At 38.5% G+C, this 14,126-nt stretch overlaps 1 protein-coding gene across 1 annotated transcript; it reads right to left on the reverse strand.

The window, feature by feature from the left end:
* Positions 1-968: 968 nt before the first annotated feature.
* LOC146311800 (WD repeat domain phosphoinositide-interacting protein 1-like) lies at positions 969-13,581 on the reverse strand. The gene is made up of 12 exons (XM_084740342.1): positions 13,143-13,581; positions 10,264-10,346; positions 8,885-9,054; positions 8,664-8,760; positions 7,873-7,970; positions 7,651-7,743; positions 7,489-7,559; positions 6,884-6,991; positions 5,357-5,521; positions 5,148-5,255; positions 4,532-4,671; positions 969-3,537 (listed from the first exon to the last, which is right to left on the reverse strand). The coding sequence occupies exons 1-12, from the start codon at positions 13,217-13,219 to the stop codon at positions 3,416-3,418; spliced, it is 1,332 nt and encodes a 443-aa protein (XP_084596468.1). The 5' UTR covers positions 13,220-13,581; the 3' UTR covers positions 969-3,415.
* Positions 13,582-14,126: the final 545 nt, after the last annotated feature.

Raw genomic sequence — 14,126 nt, forward strand, 5'->3', positions numbered from 1 at the left:
TTTGATAATTTTTTAAAAACAAATTTTCCCCCAAAATCCAAAATTCCAGAAGTTTAGGCTGAAAATAGACATGGACATGAACCCAAAATGTTATTTAAAACAATATTTGATTTGTACATTGACCAAAGGTTATGTAGGTATTACTGAAATGTAATCACACAGTCACTCTCGTGAACAATGATGGATCATTTTGTGACTGTGCCAGCAAGAACTTGACCCACCCTCCACCTCAGACAGTGAGACACCTCAACAGTCAACCATAATAAGGACTCATAGCCATCAAAAGCCAATGCAACATCATAAGTTATCACTGTTGTGTTATGTAAAGTGACATACATACTGATGCATCAGTAATAATGCACACTCATAACATTTCATTGTTGGTGGTAAGTATATTTTCATGCATTTTATGCTGCATCATAAGAGCTTATTATCAAAGATGCCAAAATGCAGATAATTTCTGCTCTAGGAACCTTATATATTCTCATAAGAAAAAGACAAAATACATTTTGTCAAGCTTTATTTTCACAATGTGATGAAAGCAGTGAGTTGGGATATTTTTTGGTGTTTTTTGCATAATAGTTTCTTAAGATGCAGCATAAACATTAGCAAATCTCCCAAGTACTGTATATCTGAATCTCTTTAACAAAATCATACACATTTAAATTGTTTTGTGTGATCTCCTTTTGATGACTAATATATTTTTCTTTAACTGAAATTACCTCACACTTTGAAAACCTGTATTACTGTGTAAGACCAATCAGTCAACCTCTAGTTTAAAACTAGTCAAGAGCGTCCATAAGACACTTGATCTCATAATTCATGATAAATCACATCTATAATGTGTTATGACTGTTGATGTAGTGCCTTAGAAAGCATTATGAGTGTTTGAGTGTAGTCATGAAGCATAATGAATGATTTAAACATGAGCATGAATTACTGCAAATCAAAATTAAAACTACAGTGTGCAGAGGTTGATTCACTTCTCAGCTTTAATGAGTCTCTGGCGTAAACGTCCAGTATCGACAGCTCAATGCAGCGTAAGGGTGTCCTAACAGCGCCACCTTTTGGCAAATCAAATGGTATTACCATGTTACTTATTACAACAGTACTATATATAAATGTTATATATACATTATACACACAGTAAAAATCCTCAATATATAGTCACGCATTGGTAAGTCTATGCGTTTGATGTGTAATACTTAAAACATTTTGCAAAAAGAATATTTAATACATCAAAATAAAAATGACTATGACTTCCATGTTAACATATTCAGCATCATGTAGTAATAAAAAGGTCTTCAGGATATCACTGAAATTCAAGGACCTGTAACTTCGTCATGTACAGCTCAACATCAAGCGTTTCACATTCAGCTGTTTGCCTGATCCTTCCACAGACTCCTCCAGGATACATTATCAGATTACGTTTGTGACTCCGCAGGTTCTTTAGTCTCATCTATCGCTACCATAATGAGTAATGACAGCTGCATCTACAAGTCATGTAATACTTACTGCATGGATGATGGTTTAAATAGTGTGTCACACTTACGACATGTTTTCCTTCTTGAGTGAGCCGCTGCTCGTCGTTCCTGAGGTGTGACACATTTAATGCCCATTGATAAGCTCCCCGAATTCCTGAGGCCTGATTGACAAAAAATGCCCTCGTGACAGGTTTTCAGATACTGAGTCCTAAGGCCAGTGAGTGGCAGAAAACACTGCACTTGGCTTTTTTTAGCAGCTGCTAAAATTACCTGTCAGGTGACGTCTTAGCACCTCTCATAAAGACATAGTTCAGATTTTTGATGTGGGGTTATATGAGGTACTTATTGATAGTTTATTACTTACAGTAGAAGGTGGTCGGCACACCCTCAATTTGGTGAGGCAGACATGAGTACGAGCATGGAAGCTAAGCAATGTACTGCTGTAGACAGGGTTGGCAACAGAAGGTATTTTAGCCACCTAAGAAAACCCAGTATCAGTTGAAGTGTACTCTATATTCAGGACTGGGCAAGTGGTAAAAAAAAGAACTATTAACTAAGTAATTTTTCATGCCAAAATGACAGAATATGCTGTTTTCAGCCTGTAGAATATGGAGAAATCAGTTTCTTATCATATTAAACTCAATATCTTTGGTTTTCGACTGACACAGCAAGACATTTAAAGACATCACCTTGAGCTTTGAAAAACTGGGATAGACATTTTTCACTGTTTTCTGACATTTTATAGACATTACATTGATTAAACTTAAGTCTTTGTTGTTGTTTGATAACTACTAAAAAAAGCTAATTTGTACAGGGGCTAGTAAAAACTGACTTTGGGCAAGTAGATTTCTGACCCACTTGTTTTCACTGGGCAAGTAAAAAAAAAAAAAACTAAAGTTGAACCCTGATATTTAGAATATTTTCTATTGGACAGCCTTTTCTTTCGGGAAACCGCCATTACATAAGAAAAATGTCATTCGCTCAAAACCAAACTCCATAGGCGAAATCAGTTTATTTTTCCTCACAGAACACAGGAGCTGCTAGTCTTCTGCACCCTCCACGTGTTAGTTTGTTTGGGTTATTGTGTGACTTTGGTGGAATCCAAATAAATTCTTTAAAACACCGAAGTCTCACAGTAACACAAATTAATGAACTGATTGAGGCAGTGGTGGACCAGCAACTCCTGTGATCTGCATCGTAAAATGATTGAATTCTCCCATGGAGTTTGGTTGGTTTGGAGAAAGCAGTATTTAGGAATATTTAGGTAGTCAAAATACATTTTATTACTAACCCTGTCCACAGCAGTACATTGCCCAGCTTCCTACAACGATACTGGGGGCGTGCTGACCGCCATCTACTGTAGGTAATACACTGACTATTGATTAGTAACTCATATAACCCCACTCAAAATAATCTGAACGATCACTTTAAGAGCATTTTTTTTAATTTGGCCAGCCTGTTATCTCCTCTCCTACCTTGATATATTCAGTCTTCTTACTCTGGCTGCTACCATGATAATATTGTGCGACAATAATATCACTGTGTTGTCAGTATTTAAAAAAAAAAAAAGGTTTAACACTGTTTGTTAATATGGGAGTTAACAGTGGGACACTTAGTCTTTGAATCTGTCTAAGAAAAGAGTTTAATTTGTTCTGGATGTAGTTTTTAAATGATGAGTGGACTTTCCACCCCTTTTTTTTAGTGTTGTTTTTTAATGCCTTACAAAAAGTGAGTGGGATGCAGAATACAGAAACACCAGGATGTAACATTCTGGTGAGATTTGACCCTAGGCCAGCAGGGGTACGTGTGGAAGGGTGGGGATGCCACGATGTCTCAAACACAGGAATTTTTTTTGTCCACTTTTCCCTGCCTGAAACACGCGAGTCTGATTGTTAAGCGGGGTTTGGATGTTTTATTGAGGGGGATTTTGGTCAGTTACTCTGGTTGCCAACTGGAGGGAACTCATTCTCGTCATCCAGACAGACAGGGCCCTCTGCGAACTCGTGCTCTGGGATGACCTCACCCTTCTGGGCTCCACCATCCTCAGAGTAACCTAAAAGAGACGGGAGGAAGAAAAGGTTTTTAGCCTCTCTTGCTGCTAATATACATCCACTAGGAACTTTTGTTTTTGTTTTTTTTAACCCATGTTTTGTTGTGCCCTGCTATCAGGCCTTAAATGTCAAGTTTGACAAAATTCACAAAACCTAAAAAATTTAAAAAACAACTTTATAGGCACTTTGGGCATAGATGCAGAAACATAATTATCATATTTGCAATTTGGGATGGTTAAAATCTGCTAGTAAACATTACAATGTGCAGTTATTCACAAAGAAATCACCTATAACTCACTTAATTCTTAACTGATTTTCATTCAAGTTGGTTTATTTTAAATACGAGATACTGAACATAATAGTGGGTTGAAATTAAATTCAGTTACTGGGAGCGATCTAATAAGCTCTCTGCCAAAACATTAACTTTCTGAACGAGCTTCAAATGGGACATGATCAATGAAAAGGCAGCATCAAGTGTAAATTACTTAGAATTTTAGCTTTTGTGAATTTCTCCAAAAAATGTCTTGTACAGTTTGTGTCAGTGTCTGATAGAATAAATGATGATTAAAATACAATATTTGAGATTTACAATATTTGTGACATTGTGTTATGACATATGAGAACTCCACTTCTACAGACTGGATATTACATGTCTCAGATTGTGTCGATGAACTGTATATGTTCCTCTGTCGGTCTTGTGTATTTTATTAATGAAATGATTTAATTATTTATATAATAACAAGCAACCAGGCTGCTTTCCAACAATATCAGTGATATAGAAATCTACGTTTTTGAAGAAACTCCTATTCAAAGGTCAAAGCCTGCATGTCCCAGGAAGTGAAGTCAATTCCGACAAGTAACCACTATCATGTTCAACTTCTCACGTTTCCACAAACCAGCGAGGTCCCATCAGAGTCACTGCTAATAATCCTCTTAAAAAAGCCAGTGTTGGATCTTGGAAAAGTGTTCATCAGCTGATGATTAGGAATACTGTACCCATGAGAGTGGTGGAGGAGGGCGGGGTTGAAGGGAGAGCCACAGTAGCAGCATATGATTGGTTGGCTGGTTGGGGAGAGACGTCCTCTGGTTTGTCCTCTTCAGTCTGTTCCACCTGGTCCTCGCTGGAGTCAAACAGCCTGAATGAACAGAGGAGGCAAAGTCTTAACAACATCGTCATTACAGCTGCAATCTGCAAGATATTTGATGAAAGGATGCACAAGTTGACGTCGGTGATTTCCAGTAAGAAAAAGGATGACTGCTTAGATGTGTAAAATATTAACAAAGTGTAAACATTGATTTAACGTCAGGTAAATGACATCCACCCCTCAGTGAAACTGAAACATTTTATGTCTAGTAGTATTTTAATTGTAAATTTGGTGAACACATAGTAACAACACTTCAGGTACATTTCATTTTCATTTGTTACATCTTAAAGCTGCAGTTCAATTATTTAATTGTAGTACCAGTATTACTTCCAAACCCCTTAATTTATTCCCAGCTTAAAGCATAATTCATTCGGTGGCACCTAATAAAATTATTGTGGTTAAGTTACTGCAAATTTTTTTCACTTGCAGAAATGTATGCATGATGCAGCTCACTAAAACACACACACCTGTGTTTCTGGACCAGGACACACTCTCCTCCATCCTGTGGATCCACGTTGTAAATGTAGAGAAACCCGTCTGAGGACGCCACCAGCAGGCGAGGGAGCTTCTGAATCCTGACAAACAAAACACACACGCAGAATGTGAAGGAACCTACACATTAATGCACTTTTCTACATAAACACACACCCCTCCCCCGTGTCTCTCTGTGCCTTACGTAGCCAGGGCGCAAATGTTCTTCAGACCGAACATGTTGAGTCGTACTGTGGCGAAGGCTCTGTCCTGATGCATCATGTCGGACACCTGAGCGGGCAAGTAGGTGCTGGCCGCTGTGAACATTTTGCCCACATACGCTGACCATGTAGGAGACTCCTCCTCTTGACTGGCAGGAGACAAGATGAAGCATTTTAACATTAATAAATCATTACTGGAGGCATCTGGATTTTTTTTTTCTCTGTAAAACTGAATTTTACATTGGATGCCGCTTAGTCGAATTTCCCAGAAACACAACTGGATTGCTTTGCATCAGAAATACAGCAGAGGGTGCTGATCATTCCATGTATTTGTCCTTCTCTGAACCATGCAGGGTTCATGACAGGACAGCACAGAAAACTGATACACATAGAAGTCACTTATTGTATCGTTTTGGAAAATAAAATATGCAAAAGGAAGATAGGAAAACATTTTACCAGAGATAGAAAAAGTCCCCTTTGTTAGAAAAATAACTTATTAATATTAAGGTACCAATGCTCTGTTTTGGAAAGCAGGTTTAGTGCAACTCTGAGTTCATTAAGCCTGAGATGAGGAAAACTCTGCTTTTTCCATTTCAGAAAGATTTATAACTTAAACTCTGAAGCCTGAAGTAGCTGTCTGAGAAACCGGTTAATTTCCTCATTCATGCAGTCAATATCAAATCACATTTCAGAACGCATTAATCTGCAAAAGTTTCCATTTTTAGAAATCTCAAAATCCCAGTTAGACACTAGTTTGTTACCCAAGGACTTTAACATGAGCCTTTGATGATCGATCTGTCATCAAATGTAAGGTCAGAGACGGCGATGTGTGACCTTGTGGATCCATCCTGAGCTCAGAATCAAATCTATACAACGTCCTTCGCTAGAACACTGTGACTTTGTGGACATTAAGACAGTTTCAGGTTGTCCTCAGCTCCCCTGCGCTGAAACATTTATCGTAGTAATCACTGTTTAACTCAAACGAATCTGTATAAATCACTGCTCAGTGAACAATCATCATCCGAAGGAATATTTCTATCATGGCTGGCATGTCATGTTGGAGATGGTGTGAATATTTCTGAGTGAGGATGATTGTGGTGCAGCTGAAACAATTTTAAGATTCTACAACTGGATTAAATGAATATTAAAAGTGAGATTCTGAATATCGATATTTGTACACATGTTGAAATATAAAATGCTCCTGAGCAAGAGTTTTAAATGTAGGCCTAAAACAGGTGTCTAAATATTTACAGTCAGTTTGAAGCTGCAGAATCATTATTACTGGCTCAGACTTCTGGCTATTCCAGAACCAGAAACTCTGAGTTTCCCACCTGTGGCTCAGTCAACAAAGAGTTAAGGCTCAGAGTTTGTTAAACCTGCTTTCTGAAACCGGTCTCATCAGTATTATATCCACAATGATAAACTTCATCAGCAGAGATGGTAAGTCAGTTAACTCATTATTTGAATCATAGAAAACAAATCAAACAAATTGTGTGTGTGAGTGTGTTTACCTCGGGCTGTGCTGCTCCAGTTTAAAGATATGGACTGTCTCAGTGTTGCTGGAGGCACACAGGAACTGGGCGTCCGCACTGAAGGACAATGAACTGATGCTAACATATCTGACACAGAGACGGAAAAGGACAAAACAGTCAAGATTAAGTGAACATTTTTACTGAAAACAAAAAAAAAAGCAAGCATATTTTGTTCAACCACTATCAGAATTGATATATTAGAAATAATTAGCCAAATTTCAGTCCAAATGTTGACTATTGTCCATGTTTTTTAATTAGAACGCAGCACAGAGGGCTGAAAAGTTCTCCAGTGTATCTGAGTTTCATGTTTCCACTGTTCAACTCCTCACATTGCTGTCTTAATCACAGATACTGGAAGCTGCACAGTGCATCCACAACCAGCTACCGTTGGCTACTGAGCAGCGAGTGTCTTAACTCACCTAAACGCAAACTGTTGAGCAACGGGGCGGTCATTTGAACTGCTCACCTTCCTGTCACAAGCCCTTTGTTTCATCTCTGGCTTTGTACAACCACCACCATGAATCATCTTTTCCGCTGTCTGTCCACAGCTTTATACTGAACTAAATGAAAATACGGGCGCTAACCTTTTCATCCCTCGGCGGAATTCAAACAGCCTCTGTCCTTCAGGAACACTGAAGACTCTGATAACGGTGCCCTGTAGAGGAGAGAGTGGTCAGACAGACGCTGGTGGATGATAAAACAGAAGGAGGGATAGGAAAAAAACAAAAAAGGAAGCAAGTCCTCACCTTCTCTGAAGCGCTGGCCAGTTTGGTGCCAGAGGCGTTGAAGGTGAGGGCCGCCAGGGGACTGTCGTGGGCTTGGATCAGCGTCAGAGTGCTCTGAAGGTGCAAACGAGCGGTTTCTAATTAGATCTGCGCCAACACTGGGCTGCTCGTCCCCACTGGGGTTTTTAAGAGACATGACTACAGCAGCAGCGTTTCTACGTTAAGAGCTTAATGCAGCCTCACCAGGTTGTTGGCATCATACACGGTGATCTCGCCGATGGTGGCACTGCCGGGATACGCCAGGTAAGAGTTACTGTGGTTGACGGAGAGAGCGCAGAGACCTACAAGAGAGTGCAGAGGATAATTTAGGCAGTTTCCTGTCTTTTTTTTTTTCTTCAAAATACCTCTTAGATTAATCCTGCTAGTTGCTTTACAATACAGCTACATATGTATTATCTCTCTGGGTCTATTAATAGTTTAGTGTGAGGCAGTATTAGGGCCATATTAAGAGAAAAATGAGAAGAGGAAGTTGAAATGTTGAGTATTAGTCAAGTATTGAAGTCGTATTTCAACTTTAATCTCAATATTTTGTCTTGTCAAAATGCTAAAATTTAAAAAACCTGTCAGTGTAGTCCTTCTGTACGAAAGAAAACTAATGACACAAACAAGCAATGCATGTTCTTTTTTTAATGACTGTAATGAGAGCAAATGAAAGTAATGCAATATTTTGCAAATGTAATTGCACCCTGGCAAGTAACTTATAAGTAATCTATGTTCTGGGAGAGGAAGTAACACATTTCTTTATCTTTCAAATGGACAGTTCATAAGTAATAAAATGCAATCTTGCTCAATTCATTGCAAAATGTGTTTTTTCCTGCTGCAGCCTCTCTTGGTCTATATGAACAGCAGCTTCTGGCAGATAATTTTAGCAAACTGCAGAAAGATATTGTACTCTTCTCTGCTTGTGCTGTGCTTCACTGTGTGTGATAGCGCTTCTCATTACCATGCATGCCTGTATAACAGTTTGAGTGTACCTGAGGGGTTGGTGGGTGTATTGAGCAGGGTCTTGAGTAGTTTCATGTCTTTGATGTTGTGGATGTAGATCGACTCCTCCAGGCACACGACCAGCCGCTGTGACAGTGACAGCAGACATCGCCATCACAAAAAATATATACATACTGTATATGATATCACAAATCAGAGGCAACACCTCTGAGGATTACAGGTAAAGAACGATCCATTTCCTTGTTCTTACCTGTCTGTTGAGCCTGACGGAGAGGATGTTGTTGGAGTAGCTGTAGTTACAGATCTCGGTACCTTTCTTGAAATGGTAGACGTTCATTCGCCGTGGCATGGACAGACTGACCACCACCACCAGACTGCTGGAGAACAGACGCTCCACTATGTACACATCTGGACACTCCACTGGGAAGGACAAGATATTGGACATGGATTGCATGCTTTTGATTTGAAAAGCAATGGACGCTTTGATGTAAACTCACATCACCAGTGCATATCTAATCATAAAGTTGAATACAGCTCCTTCTGCGGTTGTCAATTTCTGTTGCCCTTTTCGTTACAAGTGACAACAAACTGTCAGTCCCCAGACAAGGATCACTGAGCTCACACTTCCTCAAACTGACTCTGAACTTTCTCTTTCGTTGTTGCTGTTGAGGATTAGAAAACTGAGCTTTGCCTGTGTTTGACCTCTGTACGCAGCAGAACAGACACGCCGCTGTTTTCTGACCACGGCTCAAACAATACTGCGTAGACTTCTGTCACCCTGCACATATGTCACATTAGAGAAGGGATGCTGGTGTGCAAAAGTGTGCTTACTGTTTGCATGACTAGAGTTTTATAAATGTAAACGTGGCTGTGCAGGAGGAGGCAATCATGTGATGTTGTATTCTTTCTGTAATTTCAACTCCTTCAAAGGAGAAATATACATACTTGCCGACCTCAAGACCTCAAAAAATGGGAAGATTTTAAAACCTAAAAAATTTAGTTTCAGAGCCTTTGTTTCAGCTAGTAAGTACTTTGAAACATTTTTGTCACTTTTAATTTTACTTTTGATTTTCAAGAAAAAATACACATGAATTTGCATAAAAAGCTTTTATTTGATTCTTTTTTTGCCCTACTCTTTAGAGAAAATTGATGTGAAAGATTTAACAAAATGCATGCCCTTTTTCTTTACAAGTTTCATTTCCAGGACGTCTGGTTTAATGGTGCTATATTGTTGTCAGGGTTGAAACAGTAGACTTCTGGGCTTATACACACTGTACAGTGCCAGAGGCAGGCGGTGATAATGAAAAGGAAAAAAGGTGTCAAAATCTGTCATAAATTGGGAGAAATACAGGAGAATTAAACAATCAAACACATTTGTTATGTTTTTTAACTACATATAAAGAGACTTTTTTCTGTGGTTTTAATGAAAAAGTATAACAAAAGAAATATAAACTGTAACAGTGTAAAAAAGCAGTGTTTTAGAGCTTCCCCTAAATGTCTCAATGTAAACTTTCAGGGGAGCTCATGTCCTTTTCAGTGGAGCTGAGTTCCCTTCAGCTTCCCCATAATTCAAACTATTCTGTAGGGTCTTACAAAGTGCTTCTTTAAGACTACTCGCGTCCGTCTTACCTCCCTCATGGATGCAGTCCAGTTTGTCCACAGCAGTGACTGAGAAGAGACGGTAGCCGGTCTTGATGCCTACTGACAGAGACCTACAATGACATCACACACACACACACACAGAGAGACCTTACCAATCACATCCACCTTTGTTAAAAAATACCTTAATAACACTGTAATCAAACTGAACTTTTCTTTAAGACTTTGTACTGATATATTTTGTGATTATTAGTCAAAATGGTTATAAATATGAATATAGATATTACATAGAAAGAAAGGAATTGTTTCCCGGTGTTGTGATTTTCTTTGTCTTAACATAAGTATGTGTTTACCAGTATTATAATTACAAATATTCCCCAGTTTCTTTTCTGTATATTTGCTTTATATTCTTTCCTTAGCTTAATCTATGAAATTTAATACTAAATGTATAATTCTTTCCTCATTTCTTTGCTGTGATTTATCTGCTCAGTTGGTTTATACTGGATTCATATGTGTTGGTGATTTAGAGGACACAAGACAATATTGCATTTAATTTCCCATGAGGACTGGGTGGATTTAGACTAATATATACTTGAGGTGATCCTTACTTGATGCCCTGTTTATGTTGTCTTTGTAAACACCTCTTTCCTTCTGGGACTATTGGGAAAATAACCCTTAACACAAAGTTAACTTCTGGCGATAACATATGAGCCATACTGAGTCTGTTCAGTTCTTTGGTTCATCTGTGTTACACTTCAACAAAATTACAAAAGTATTAAAACTGTTCAAATTGAAACAGTTCATCATGGAATCTGGTGCATTAAATTTGCTGTATTTGCACACACAATTACACCCTAGTTTATTTTCAATTTTTTTGATGCATTAAGTCTACTATCATCGCAGTAAAATAATCCCAGAAAGCCTTTTTTGGTTTGTTATTACTACAGATTAGAGAATGGATTTGGTAAATGGAAAAGGAATAGCTCGCTACTGAAAAGAATAGGATTATCCATGTGCATTACATGTACAGTCACTTGTATAGTAGTACACAAAATAGGACAAAATCTGTTATGGATGTCATAGTGTGCAGTATGTAGGCTTGTCACAACAATTACGCTATTATTATACAACATATAGACATGACTTCAATCACTTTTTCTGAACTCAATAAATAATAAAATAATGACAATTACTTTGTAATTATTTCTGAGACAATATGCTGTGTAACAAAAGTTGTTATTGTGACAGGCTTAAGTATAGTATATCTGTGATTATCAGTCTCCATCAAGGAAATGATCATCATATACCTACTTCATGTACTTTTATGAGCAGAGATGACGTCTTTGCAGTATTACTGATAACTGAATTGTCATGGCCATGCTGTAGTACATTGATGAAGGTGTTACCAGGTCAGATCCTGCCTTTACTTCATGTAAGGAGATGCTCGGTAGCCATGATTTCTCTCAGACTACCTTGTTTAGACAGCAAAGCCCAAAAAAAACGGTTAACTGTTCCCTACGAAGTTCACCTTATCTTATCAAGACTTAAAAAGAACATGAAGACAAAGAGCTAAGAAGGCCCAACTGACTGTTTGGCCATCTGCTTTGTTTTACAGTCAGAGACACAGGAGATGTTTAAGTAAGGCGACACACCTGTAACTGACAAAGTCAGTGAGTTCTGCTGGATTTGTCAGTTAAAGTTTACCCTCTAATAATCTCTAAGAAGCGAACTGTGGCCACCGACAGCACAGGTATGAGTGGTCCAAAATGAGACAGAAACTACTGCTTATAAAGCTGCGTTCAATAATATAACTATAACCTCAAAACATCTGAACATTTTCTATCAGTGTTAAATGTTAACTTGTCTGACAGAGTCTGACAATACGATATGTATCGCAATACACAGGTTATTTTATTATGATACTGTAAGCAGGGTGATATATTGGTAGTTTCTTCATCTAATTTTTACAAAACTGTCATAATATAAAGAACACATCACTATATTAGGGGTGTTAGAAAATATAAATACATTTTAGTATCACAATATTATGTTTTGCTATTTCAAATCAATTCTCAACAACACTGTATCATGATATTGTGATCCATGGAAAGATTCATGAGTGTGTGTCATTTTGTGTTGTGTTTAAACATCTGACTGCAAGATAACAGTGTTGTTATATAAATTTACTGTTCTGACTGCATAAAATAGTAAACTTTTCCGCTCAGATTTTATACATATATGGCAAGAATCTGGCAATATGATACATATCATGATCCAGGGGTTACGATTCAATATACAGTGCTATTGTAAGCAAGGTGAGATATTGCTATTTTAAAATCTAATTTCAAGAAAACCGTCTTAGAGCTAAAAATGTTTACTATTTTATGAAATCAGAACAGTGAAGATAGATAACAACCCTGCTATCTACCAGTTTAAAGTTTAAAACACAACACAATATGAGCCACCGCCTTGAATCTCTGCATGTATCACTATATCATATCGTGTTGTAAGAAAACATCGATACATTTGAGTACTGCAATATTATTTCTTGTGATACTGCATCAAGAAGATAAGCAGGAAACCGGCCTATATAAGAGGCCTGTTTACAACACATCATGTTAAGCAGTGTCTTGTTACACAACAGTCAGAAGTTTGATTACTAACTGACTATTTTAATGTGCAACAGGCCTTGAAGATTAACACAGTGGCCTACTTCACTTTCAGCTGGACTAATCTAGAAGTTTTAATGAAGCCCGTAGTTTCATGCCGGACGCGCACGCACAACTGCCGTTATTATACGTGACATAAAATGAACCAGAGTATGGAAACGCGAGTGAAAATAATTATGCAACAGTCAGGTGCATCAAGGAGATTGAGTTCACGCTGGGCCCAGCCCGTAGGTCGCTTACGTGGTGTCCTGGTTAAACGAGGCGCAGATGAAGCCTCGGTGCGGTTCGGGGCCGTCCGGTGCGTCCTGGGACTCCATCCGAGCTGCCAAATTCCCCTCTCCTCTCGCCGGCCGAGGTCGGAGGCCTTTGGGCTCGGGTCGATCCCCGCCGGAACCCGCTTCCCCTCCTCTGCTCCCCGACTCCAAGCGCCACGCTCACAGTCCTCAGGCAGGGAGAGGAATGTCCGGGCAGGCTGCTGGATTCAAACGGTGCACATCATACCACACACCCCGACTGAACCGTCCCCAATCTGCACAGGTCACCAAATCAACGACAACACCTCCTTCATGAGCCGCTTTACTCTAGTCTCTCGATACTGTTGTTATTATGTTATTAACTTCCAATATCCACACAGCAAAACAAAAACAGCTGATGGGTGGATGCGTCACTCTGAGCTGCGTCACGATTGGCTGGCGGCTACATGTCAAACCCTTCGCTTCGACGTTTCGATTGGTCGAGCTGTTTGAAGCCTCCGATTCACTTGACAACGTGGATGTCAATTAAATAAGACCCGCCCATTTAGGTGAAAAAATGGTTGATTGGCCAATTATACTTTCTGTCTCGTCACGAGGAATTGTTTTGGTGATTTCATTGGATAAAAGACGTATCAAGTTTTTTTTTTTTTTTTCGTGCAGACACATCAACAACCCTGGGAGAGATTTTCAACTGCTTAACAAAGCTATGCTGATATTATTTGTTCATTTTTTAAACAAGAATATATTTTTGTATTGTTTTTCTGCTTTTAAGCATACGTTTGCGTTAATTTTATCAGAATCGGGTTAATTACCAAACAGGTTTACACATTTGTCTTAGTGTTTTGGTACATAACAAAAAAGATGAGTAGATAAATATAAGTAAAGATAAAAAAGCAAGCACTGCAAGTCAAGAAGCATACAAATAAAATAAAATTGAGAATGGGAAAATATTATAAGAAATATGTACATT

Source organism: Lutjanus erythropterus, chromosome 17, assembly GCF_056507025.1.
Source record: "Lutjanus erythropterus isolate fLutEry1 chromosome 17, fLutEry1.hap2, whole genome shotgun sequence".
Taxonomy (NCBI): Eukaryota; Metazoa; Chordata; class Actinopteri; order Lutjaniformes; family Lutjanidae; genus Lutjanus; species Lutjanus erythropterus.